The sequence below is a fragment of the Mustela lutreola genome, chromosome X (assembly GCF_030435805.1).
Source record: "Mustela lutreola isolate mMusLut2 chromosome X, mMusLut2.pri, whole genome shotgun sequence".
NCBI lineage: Eukaryota > Metazoa > Chordata > Mammalia > Carnivora > Mustelidae > Mustela > Mustela lutreola.
Genome location: NC_081308.1, coordinates 70,783,636 through 70,796,211, shown reverse-complemented (window position 1 = coordinate 70,796,211; position 12,576 = coordinate 70,783,636). Strand labels below are relative to the sequence as shown.

Genomic DNA, 12,576 nt, shown 5'->3' with positions numbered 1-12,576 from the left:
GTGTTTAAGTTAAAAATGTATTGTTAAGTGTGTTAGGTGAAATTTTAAAAATTTACCTATAGTTTAATCACAAAGCAGATAGTTTCATTTCCTTTGTTTCTTTTAAGTCTTTATTATGCATATTTTGCATATTTTCCCATAATTTAAGTCATAGTATACTTGTAAGGTTGCATTTTATATTTTGTGCTTTGTAGTTCCTAAATTTTTCCACAGGGCCTAGTTTTGTATTTTAATTGTTAATTTCTATAGAATAGTCCATCACATATTCTGTAATTTGATCAACCATTCCCCTGTTGTTGGACTTAGGTTATTTATCATTCTTTGGTAGTGTAAGTAGTACTTCATTAAACATTTGTGCATGTAGCTCATTTTTGCTAATAAGTTGTGTCACTAGAATAGATTCTCAAGGGTTGGGCAATGAGTGTGTTTATTTTCATGACTCTTGAGGTGTATTGCCAAAATTATTTTCCAAATGGATCATGTCACTTTATAGTCTATCTAGAAATATAGGCATATAACAGTTTCAAGTAGTAATTGCTGGCCTTAGGTTTTATAATTTTTAAAATGCTAATTTATTAGGTATAGTACTGTATTTTATTATTTTCATTTAAATTTCTTTTGATAGTTGGCAAAATAGTTAAATATATTCTATGATTCTGTTTATTTGTATTTCCTATATTGTGACTTACCTGTTAATTTCCTTTTATCTGTTCATCTATTAGATCTTAGTGGAATTTTTTTTAAAGATTCTATTTATTTATTAGAGCTGAGTTGAGAAAGAGATCAAGGGGGAGCGGTCAGAGGGAGAGGGAGAAGCAGGCTCCCTGCTGAGCTAGAAGCTCAATGTGGGACTCTGTCCCAGGAGTCTGGGATCAGGACCTGAGCTACTTAGGTGCCCCCTTAATGATATTCTTATAGATGGTTAGTTTTTTTTTTTTTTTTTTTAAGATTTTATTTATTTATTTGACAGAGAGAGATCACAAGTAGGCAGAGAGGCAGGCAGAGAGAGAGAGAGGAGGAAACAGGCTCCCCGCTGAGCAGAGAGCCTGATGCGGGACTCGATCCCAGGACCCTGAGATCATGACCTGAGCCGAAGGCAGCGGCTTAACCCACTGAGCCACCCAGGCGCCCCTAGATGGTTAGTTTTATATGTGTTTTAAAATATTAAGATTTTGTCATATTTGTTGGATATATTTTCCATTTTTTTTCAATTAATAGTTTTCTTTGTAAAGGAGTCTTAAAAAGTAAAAGCTAATTGGTATAGACTGTAAAGATGCATAAAGTTTTTAGTCATTTTTCCTGATTTAATAGTTTTGACCTGTGGTACTAATGGGATCTCTTAGTGGGGTTAAGAATATACTGTTTATATGCTTAGTTATATTCCTTTGGCCTTCAAAAAAATGCAGGTATTTATTAGAGGAATGATTTCTGGTAGCTTTCTGGTAGCTCTTTATCTCTACCCTGTGTCTTTCACTACTTCTTTTTCCTTATGTTTCTGCTTTTCTTCTTAGAGTTGCTTTTCTGATTACTTTTATTCCTATTGATATTGTTTTTTGTTTTTCTACTTTACGTAGTTTTTTTTAACTGGGGACAGTTGTAATGTTTTTTGTTTTTGTTTATTACCACCAGTAGACATTTGGCAATGTCTAGAGATATTTTTTCTTGTCACAGCTTAATGGTGGTAGGGTTCTACTAAAATCTAATGGGTAGAGGCTAAGGAATACTTTTCAGTAGACAGGCCCCACACAGTGAAGGTTCATCAGACCCGAAGTCCAGTATTGCTGAGGCTGAAAAACCCTGCCTTAAAGTAACACACCTTTTCTTCTATCTATTTGAAAAGTATGGGTAGAAAAAAAGCAAAGCAGAAGTGATGGTTGATTGTTTTAAGGAACTAAGAGCAGTAAGAAATGTTTGACTGGTAAAGGAAGATTACTAAGTCCCAAAGTTAATGGTGTTTGCTCTTTCCATCTTAGAGTTGTGAAAATTTCTAGAGGTTGGGATGGGGAAAGGTGCCAAAAAGAAATCCTCTGAGCTGGTAGTAGTGATGCTTGTGGGTTTTCTACCATTATTTACTCAGCATCTCACAGTGTTCTATAAATCCTCAGATCTCTATTGTTTGGCATTCAAAGTCTAATTGGTTTTGCTATTCATCATTCATTTTTTGTCATTTTTTGAATTTAAAATGGCCAGTGGATCTGCCTTTGAAAAAAAAAGACTCCTTTGCTTTTAAGATTGAGATGTGTGAAAACTCCATATTTTTTATTGTGGCATTTTTTTTTAACATGACCCTGACATTTTTTTAAAGATTTTTATTTATTTATTTGACAGAGAGAGAGAGAGAGATCACAAGTAGGTAGAGAGGCAGGCAGAAAGAGAGGTGGAAGTAGATTCCCTGCTGAGCAGAGAACACAGTGTGGGGCTCAATCCCAGGACCCTGAGATCATGACCTGAGCCGAAGGCAGAGGATTAACCTACTGAGCCACCCAGGCACCCCTGTTGTGGCATGGTTCTAATTGTTTTAATCTAGCTACAAACCCATTCTTGCCTTAATTTTGCCTTACTTCAACATAAAGCTGTTACCATCTGTACTATATTATTTATGCACTACAGTAAAATGTTATGTTGTTTCAAGGTAACTTCGCGCTTATAAGGATCTTATGTTTTGATTAAAATATAATGTATGGGATGTTAAATATTTTTAGTGTATAAGGGAAGACTGGAGGAATTTCACAGAGCAAGCGGCTGCTTGTAAATCCTTACATGGGGATTAAGATCTCCATTTTAGGTAAGTGAGAAGAATCCAGGTGGCATTTGAAAGAGAACTGGGCAGACTTCTGGTTTATTCTGTCTGTTTTTATAAAGGAAATTAATAAGGCAAAACAACAAACAAAAAGAACTATGATGACTTTATATAGGAGATGCAGTTTCAAAAATTTATTGGTAACTAGTGGAGAGTCTACTGTTTCAGAGACCAAAAAATGGAGAACCTATATACAAACTTAGAAAGGATTGTTTGTTACTAAAAGCTTAATGTATTATCATAGCTTCCTTTCTTTTTTCACTGTATAAGTCTTTTTTTTTAAGATTTTATGTATTTATTTGTCAGAGAGAGAGCACAAGCAGGGGGAGCAGCAGGCAGAGCAGGTAGAGGGAGAAGCAGGCTCCCCATTGAGCAGGGTGCCGGATGCAGGACTCTGTCCTGGGACCCTGGGATCATAACTTGAGCCAAAGGCAGATGCTTAACTGACTTGAGTCACCCAGGCATCCCACTGTATAAGCCTATTACTCTTGAAAGTTTAGAGACAGCTGTGTAGCTGCATATGCAGTGAATAGGTTTGAGGAGGTAGGATAGGAGTTCATACAGTTCCCTATGTAACTTTTAAAATGTATTTATTTAATCAAATGCAGTCTGTATTCTAAAATTCCTTTATGTTATGGTATGATTTACCTATATATTTAAAGTGACAGTGTCTTTGACTATAGTTTACCAAGAAAGGTAAAACAAAAATGTACTTGAGAACCCATAGTAAGGCAAACAGAAAATCAGACTTACGGGATTTAAAAGAAGAGTATTCTTAGTGCTTTGTGGTATTAAACTTGAATTCATAAAATCATGAAATGTATAATGGAATTTAGGCTTTTCACAGGGTAAAATTGCTATGGTGTGTGTACCCTATTTTATCTCATCTTAATACTTATGATTTGACTTTATGAATAACGTTTTGCTTTTAGGTTTTAAGAAGGAATCTTCTATTCTATGTTTTTCAGTGAATATCACCTCTGCCCGGCAATTAACTGGATGCAGTCGCTTCAGCCATATTTTCCCTTCGTCTGCTTATCAGCACATTAAGATGCATAAGAGAATTCTGGGGCACTTGTCTTCTGTCTATTGTGTAGCATTTGACCGAAGTGGGAGAAGAATTTTTACAGTGAGTTTAAAATTAATGATACTGTAGCATGTTTGCTATTTACTACAGTTGAAGGTAGGCTTCATGGTATTGAATTATGCTTTGTAAGCAATTCATCCTTCTTAGACACATGAATGCAAGGAAAGATGAGTACAAAGATGAGTAAAAAGATGAATTTACAAACAGCATTGCTGGAGGGGTGGTGGGTGCGGGATGGATAATTGGATGAGGGACATTAAGGAGGGAACTTGATGTAGTGAGCACTGGGTGTTATATGCAACTGATGAATCACCAAATTCTACCTCTGAAACTAATAATATATTATATATTAACTAATTTGAATTTAAGTAAAATCTAAAAAAAAGGGAAGAAATATGTAACTTAAAAAAAGAAATTGAAAATCTTTGCTCATTCTATATAAATAAATGGGTGAACTATAATGTTCTCTATGTTTTGGGAAATCTAATTTAAAAAATTAAATCTTAAGAAGGCCTTATATTCTAGAGGTTAATTTGTGTGAAACAAACTTATCTACTCCATTCTATTTCATTTTTGCAAACATTTATTAAAATGCATTTTGCATTTGTCACTTAGTGTAAATGGTGCCTATTCTTCTTAATTAAAATGATTATGTCATTCTTATGGTTGAGTAATTGTACTCCATACACAGTTTGTAACCAAAATTACATTTATTGTGTATATCTTTCTTTTATTTCAGTACTAATAATTTTTTTTTAAGATTTCATCTATTTTTCTGGGAGAGAGAGCCAGGGGGAAAGGGCAGAGGGAGAAGCATACTCCCGCCTGAGTAGGGAGAGAGCCCATCTCTGGGCTCAATTCCAGGACTCTGAGATCATGACTTGAGCCAAAGGTAGATGCTTAACTGACTGAGCCACCCAAGTGCCCCAATACTAAGTTTTTAAAAAGTTTTACACATGGGGTTTGAACTCAGGATCCTGAGATTAAGACCTGAACTGAGATCAAGACTTGAACTGAAATCAAGACTTGGATGCTCGACCAACTGAAACACCCAGGCATCCTTAAATCTGGGTTTTTAAAGTTTTATTTAAATTCCAGTTAGTTTCCATACAGTGTAATATTAGTTTCAGGTGTACGATATAGTGATTAGGTGCTTCCAATACATCACCTGGTGCTCATCACAGCAAGCATACTCCTTAATCCTGGTCATATATTTTACCTCTTCCCCACACCCACCTCCCCTCTAGTAACCATAGGTTTGTTCTCTATAGTTAAGAGTCTTTCTTGGTTTGCCTCTCTCTCTCCTTTTTTCCCCTTTGCTCATTTGTTTTGTTTCTTAAATTCCACATATGAGTGAAATCATATGGTATTTGTCTTTCTCTGACTGACTTACTTTGCTTAGCATTTTATTAACCAGATAATATTGTGGGCTTTTGAGTACAAAATTGTAGCATGCTAATATTTCTAAGAAGGGTTTTAGTCTCACTATTTTAGTAGTAAGTTAACATAGAAGTGTATTTAGTGTCATAATTTTCTTTTTAACTTTCTGTGCTATAGTAAATGAAATAGTTTGCATTTTGGGAACTTATGACTCCTTGGAGTTCATTAAAGACTCTTCCATTGACATTTTCTTAACTCCAAATGCATCACCTAAGTATTTGGATGTTAATGATCATGACGAGAATGACAATTGCTATATTTTTATTTTTTATTTTTTTAAGGTTTTATTTATTTGAGAGAGAGAGGGAAAGAGAACATGAGCAGGGGTGGTGGGGTTGGGGGAAGAGGGAGAGGGAGAAGCAGACTTCCCGCTGAGCAGGGAGCCTGACCTGGGGCTCTGGGCTAGATCTCAGGGCCCTGGGATCATGACCTGAGTTGAAGGCAGACATTTAACTGGCTGTGCAACCCAGATGTCCCATTATCTTTTTATAAACCAATAATTATGAACTAACTTATTTACTACATTGGAGTAGAATTGCTTTTTACTATTTTTAAAGCTCTTGAAATTATCAATAGGAAGTTCAACTTAACATTTTCAGCAGAGTTTATTAACAAGGACACAAGTTATTGAGAAATGCATGTAGAGTTTAGGCTAAATTTTTAAATATTTGTAGAAAAATATTCAAGGAATCATGATAAAAGGCTGTCAGGCATAAGGAAAGAAATAATGGCAGGGGTACCTGGGTGGCTCAGTGGGTTAAGTCTCTGCCTTCCACTCAGATCATGATCCCAGGGTCCTGGGATCGAGTCCCGCATCGGGCTCTCTGCTCAGTGGGGAGCCTGCTTCCCCTCCCCCGCCCCACCTGCCTCTCTGCCTACTTGTGATCTCTCTCTCTCTGTCAAATAAATAAATAAAATCTTTAAAAAAAATAAATAATGTCAGATATATTTAATGCCAAATCACTTAAAGTGAGTTTTAATATTTGAGTTGTCAGGATTGGTAGTTTTGGGGAGTTCTTCACAAATTTCATCAGTTTACATAATGCTTTGTCAAACGCTGTCATTTGAAGATCATTTATATTTCTTCCTGGATCCATATTATATGGACAGAGGAGATTAGAAAGTAAAGGCTTAGAAGTAACTTAATAAAAATCCTCCCTTTGAGGCACCTGGGTGGCTCAGTGGGTTAAGCCTCTGCCTTCATTCAGGTCATGATCTCAGGGTCCTGGGATGGAGCCCCGCATTCGGCTCTGCTCATCAGGGAGCCTGCTTCCCCCTCTCTCTGCTTCTCTCTCTTCCTATGTGTGATCTCTCTCTCTCTCTCTGTCAAATAAATAAATAAAATCTTAAAGAAAAATCCTCCCTTTGTCATTTTGGCTCTTTTTTTCCGGGAAGAGGGGTGGTGGTGCAAATTTTTGCTTCATTGGGAATCTGTCATTCTGTGTTACTATAGGGTTCAGATGACTGTTTGGTGAAAATTTGGGCAACGGATGATGGACGTCTCCTTGCTACACTCCGAGGGCACTCTGCTGAAATTTCTGATATGGCTGTTAACTATGAAAACACTCTTATTGCTGCAGGCAGCTGTGATAAGGTTGTAAGAGTGTGGTGTCTTCGAACTTGTGCACCAGTTGCAGTCCTTCAGGGACATTCAGCTTCTATTACTTCCATACAGGTAAGAAAAATGAAAAGGTATCACTACCTATGTAATGAGGATGAAAATTCTCTCAGTTTTTGTTATTTTGTGTGGATATTATTATAAAGAATGGCAACAGAAAAATGATCTCTAAGGGCTTTGCCCTACCTTTCTCTGGTATTTTTAAAATTCCTTTTACATATAAATTTATTGCTTTAGAGATCATTCAAAAATCACTGAATTAGTTTTCCAAATATAGGGCAAGACATTTATCTGACTAGTATTTGTGAAGAAGGGAAAAGACTTACAAATATTGTAAGGAAGCAACACTGATACCTGTTAGGTTGGAAACAGGTTCTAATTTGAATATTGGCATACTTTGTGTTAATACTTAATGCAAGATGTTTGTCAGTCAGATTGTGTGTGTATGGTTTAATGTTAAAATTTTATTCTTCGTTTCAGTGATTTCCTGTTTTAGCTTGATGTTTGACATAAAATGCATTGACTTCTTTTCAGTTCTTGTTCACAGAGTGTTTTTACTAAATGTTGATAGTGAAAATCCTGGATACCTCCAAAAATACCTTTAATTTAAGAAAACTAAGTTGAACTTGTTCTCTTCTTTGTGTTGAGAGCAAAAAGGAATCCTGAAACTCTATTTTATACTATGGTCAAGGAGACTACTTTTGTGGATGAGATAATTACTCCCATTTACTTTTCTTTGTTCTTTGGTCACTAGAAAGTATGTCCATTAATTTTTGTCTGTTATTTAATTTAATATCACCTGTTTATGAGGAGTTAGCAAGATTTTTTTTTTTTTTTTTTTTTTAGTTAGCAAGATTTTTTAAAAGATTTTATTTATTTAATTGATAAAGAGAGCACACACAAGTAGGCAGAGTAGCAGGCAGAAGGAGAGTGAGAAGCAAGCTCTCTGCTGAGCAAGGAGCCCAACTTGGGGCTTGATCCCAGGACTCTGGGATCATGAGCTGAGCTGAAGACAGCTGCTTAACCGACTGAGCCACCCAGGCGCCTCATGAATTAGGTTTAACGTATATTAGATTTAAATTTTTGATCAATGGAAATTATTTCGTGGACTTTGTTTTAGGTGATTATTTAGTTATTTGTATTTCTACCATCTTATCTGACAGATTATTTCTGGAATTTGGAAGCAACTCTCACATAACATAAAAAAAACTGCTTATATTGAAAAATGTTTATGATACTGTTTGGCTCCTTCATAGTTTGATTTTCTACTTTCTATCTCATTTCATTTATACGTGGGAAATCCCTAAAGATCCATGGATCTCTATCACATTCTTTCTCTTAGTGATCTCATTAAGTTTCATGGCTTTAGGTTTATCTGTAGGCTGATGATTTTCAAACTTATATTTTTATTCTGGGACCTTTCTTTTAGTTCCATACTTATATATTCAAATACCTACTTGGTACCATCACATAAATGTCATGAATCTCAAATTCAACATATTCAAAATTGAACTTCTGTCTTTCTTCCTCAAATCTACTTTTCCAAGAGCTTTCTTCAACTCAACATACGGCAGTTTTATCCTTTCAGTTGCTCAGAGTAGTCATCCCTGGCTTTTTTTCTTTCTCTTATATCTCATATCTAACTTGTTAGCATATCATGTTGGCTACCCTCAGAATAAATCCAGAATCTGACAAATTATCATGACCTTAATCATTACTATTCCATTTCAAACCATTATCCTTGGTAACCTAGATTATTGAGACAGACATCTAACTGATCTTCCTGCTTCTTCCCTTCCCTCTTTCTTGCCCCAGGCTAACCTCTGCATAGCAAGCTGAGTGATTTTTTAAATGGAAGTTAAATCATTTCACTGGTACTCAGAAACTTCAGTAGCTTCCAAATTCAGATTTAAGTGGAAGTCTAAATGACCCACATTGTAAGGCGTATATTCTCAACCCCTTTCTCTCTTTGAACTCATTGTCTACTACTTGTTTCCCATTTCCATTCTGCTTTAGCTGCTACCTCTCTGCTTTTTTAGATCACTCTATCTACACTGCTGCCTTTGCTTTTTCTGTTTCATGGCCGTGGAATGGCTCTTTCTTGCATAGTCACATGGCTTATTCTTTCCCTTTCTTTTTTTTTTTTTAAATTTTTTAAAAAGATTTTATTTATTTATTTGAAATTCAGAAATCACAAGTAGGCAGAGAGGCAGGCAGAAAGAGCTCCCTGCTGAGCAGAGAGCATGATGCAGGGCTCAATCCCAGGACCCTGGGATCATGACCTGAGCTGAAGGCAGAGGCTTTAACCCACTGAGCTACTCAGGCGCCCCTCCTTCCCTTTCTAACCACCTTGTGCAAATTGTCTTTCACAGGGAGACTTTCTCTGACCATTTTACCATTCTAAAATTTTAAGTTGTATATGTTTTACTTACTCTGGGCTAATTAACTGTCTCTCTTAACATCATGGTGTTTATCTTTCCAGATTCTTTTTTGTAAGCAAAATTGAGATAAAATGGTATGATTTCAATAGTGGTTGCCTCTGGATGGTGGGATTATAAGTATCTTTTATTGTTTTCTGTATTTACTAAATTTTCTTCAATAATGATATATTAATTTATATTAAGAAATACAAATACAAATGTTTTATAATCTCTAACACGATTTATTATTTAAAAACAATTCAATTAGACTACATTAATGGGCCAGATACCCCTTTGTGACTGAATTTATTTAAATATAATGGTGATAATAAAGGTTCTAGTGTTTCTTCAAACTTAATAAAATTATAGAGTTTCATATTTCTCATTTGTATAAATCAGTGATCAGCAAATTTTACAGATCAGATAGGTAAATATTTTAGGATTTGCAGGCCATATGATCTCTGTCACACCTACTTAACTCTGCATTCCAGTGCAAAAGCAGCCATAGGCAGTGTAAGGTGAATTTGTTCCAGTAAAACTTCATTTACAGAAATACGTAGCAAGCTGGAATTGGCCTGTGGGCTGTAGCTTGCAGACTCTGCCTATAAATTGTGGATTAAGTTCTCCAATACAAGCTTCTCTATCTCAGAAAGGAAAGTGTAGGCATGCTACCTGAGTACTGGTTTCTTTACTATATTATCAATTATTAATGGCTAACATTAATTGATAATTTTTTATTTAAACTCTAGTCTTTAAGAAGTTATGTGTTTCCAATCGAGAACTGTATAAATGATTTCTAATCTGTAGTGACCATTTTCTTCAGATTTGTGGTCAAAATTTATTCAAACCCTATGCATCTTGATTCTTAATATTTATCTTCATGGTGTTGATTATCTCTATTTGGGATTTTTAAAACTCATGGCATGCAGAGACCCTGGTTTGATTTTCAGCTTTTTCCTGTATCTCAGGCATCAGGAGCCCAGTGGCTCTTCCCTTATCTGTGATTCTTTTCTGAGGATGTATAAAATACTGAGAGTCACAGCTTGAGAATCCTATATGATAAGGCTGTCCATGTTTCATCTAGGGTATTAGTCATCCTTTAAATTGTCAACTTAAGTATATTTTTTTAATCTGTTTTTTCTACAATGATATAGTGATTTGACCATTTTATTTATTCTATTATAACAAATGAAAATGATTTAAATTTAAAAAGGACAAAATTTATATCATATGTCATTAAAGCTGGAATTTAAAGTTAAGCATTAATACCAAAATATTTAGATAGTAACTTCCTAGGCATTGATTTTAGAATGGTTTCTGATGCTGTGGTCATAAAAACTATGAAAATTCCACAGTCATTGCTGTTAAACATATATTTAGCAAATTTGTAATGGTTTACCTAGTAACCACCTTGTGATTTTTTTTTCTCCATTAGAAGTAATGAAATAGTAATCTTTTAAAGTGTGATATTCAGTACTTTAAAATAGTTATTTGAGATTTTATTTTTAGGTAATCTCTACATCCATAGCCCTGAGATCAAGAGTTGCATGCTCTATTGATTGAGCCACCCAGGGACCCCTAAAAGTAATTATTTTTAAGACTAATATATTTAATCCTAAATTTGTTGACTGACTTTTTTTTCTACAGTTTCTTGATATTTTCAATTTTTGTAAGGTATCCATTAATCTAGGAAATTTAACTGATTTCTTGAAATTCTTGATTGAATTTATTTAAATTATTTTTTAAATGATTATAATTTTAGAACATGCTGTGTTTAAAATAAATTTGAACATGAAAGCTTTCTATTTCAATTAGATTTTTTTTTTTTAGTTCTGTCCATCAACTGAAGGCACAACCAGATACCTCACTTCTACTGGTGCTGATGGAACAATCTGTTTCTGGCAATGGCATGTAAAAACAATGAAGTTTAGGTAAGTTTAGAATTGGATTAGAAATTTTGTACAAAATCAATCCTGTTTGTTTTTCTTTATTACCTTGAGAAATTCTTTAGTCCATGTATTTAAGTATAAAATATATGTATGCATGTGTATAAATATATAAAATACATCTATACCTACTTCAATTAGATGTTAGAGATTTTAGAATAAAATTCTTATGAAACTAGTGTTGAAGAGACGATTTAACTTATACACAAAATTTTTGTAAAGAGTATTTGTATCATTTATTATTCTGGTAAGAAGACTTTGAACTTTTTTCTGTACTGTCATTTGCAAATAGAAGATATTTGCAAATGACAGTACAGACAAAAGGTTGATACCAGGATCTATAAAGAACTCCTCAAACTCAACACACACAAAACTGATAATCATATCATAAAATGGGCAGAAGTTATTAACAGTCATTTCTCCAATGAAGACATACAAATGGCTATCAGACACATGAAAAAATGTTCATCATCACTAGCCATCAGGGAGATTCAAATTAAAACCACATTGAAATACCACCTTACACCAGTTAGAATGGCCAAAATTAGCAACATAGGAAACAACATGTGTTGGAGAGGATGTGGAGAAAGGGGAACACTCTTGCACTGTTGGTAGGAATGCAAGTTGGTGCAGCCACTTTGGAAAACAGTGTGGAGATTCCTTAAGAAATTAAAAATAGAGCTTCCCTATGACTGTGCAATTGCACTCCTGGGTATTTACCCCAAAGATACAGATGTAGTGAAAAGAAGGGCCATCTGTACCCTAATGTTTATAGCAGCAATGGCCATGGTCGCCGAACTGTGGAAAGAACCAAGATGCCCTTCAATGGACGAATGGATAAGGAAGATGTGGTCCATATACACTATGGAATAGTATGCCTCCATCAGAAAGGATGAATACCCAATTTTTGTAGCAACATGGACGGGACTGGAAGAGATTATGCTGAGTGAAATAAGTCAAGCAGAGTCAATTATCATATGGTTTCACTTATTTGTGGAACATAACAAATAACATGGAGGACAAGGGGAGATGGAGAGGAGAAGAGACTTGAGGGAAATTGGAAGGGGAGGTGAACCATGAGAGACTATGGACTCTGACAAACAATCTGAGGGTTTTTAAGGGGCAGGGGGTGGGAGGTTGGGGGAGCCAGGTGGTGGGTATTAGGGAGGGCACGGATTGCATGGAGCACTGGGTGTGGTGCAAAAACAATGAATACTGTTATGCTGAAAAGAAATAAAAAATTTAAAAAAGACTTTGAACTTCTT

At 35.1% G+C, this 12,576-nt stretch overlaps 1 protein-coding gene across 3 annotated transcripts in view; it reads left to right on the top strand.

The window, feature by feature from the left end:
- Positions 1–12,576, top strand: part of BRWD3 (bromodomain and WD repeat domain containing 3) — a 216,972-nt gene that overhangs the window by 53,758 nt on the left and 150,638 nt on the right. For all 3 annotated transcript variants that reach the window (XM_059156493.1, XM_059156492.1, XM_059156494.1), the window contains exons 7-9: positions 3,769–3,929; positions 6,781–7,002; positions 11,196–11,296. In XM_059156493.1, the coding sequence (XP_059012476.1) occupies positions 3,769–3,929; positions 6,781–7,002; positions 11,196–11,296 (484 nt within the window). The remainder of the gene's footprint in view (positions 1–3,768; positions 3,930–6,780; positions 7,003–11,195; positions 11,297–12,576) is intronic.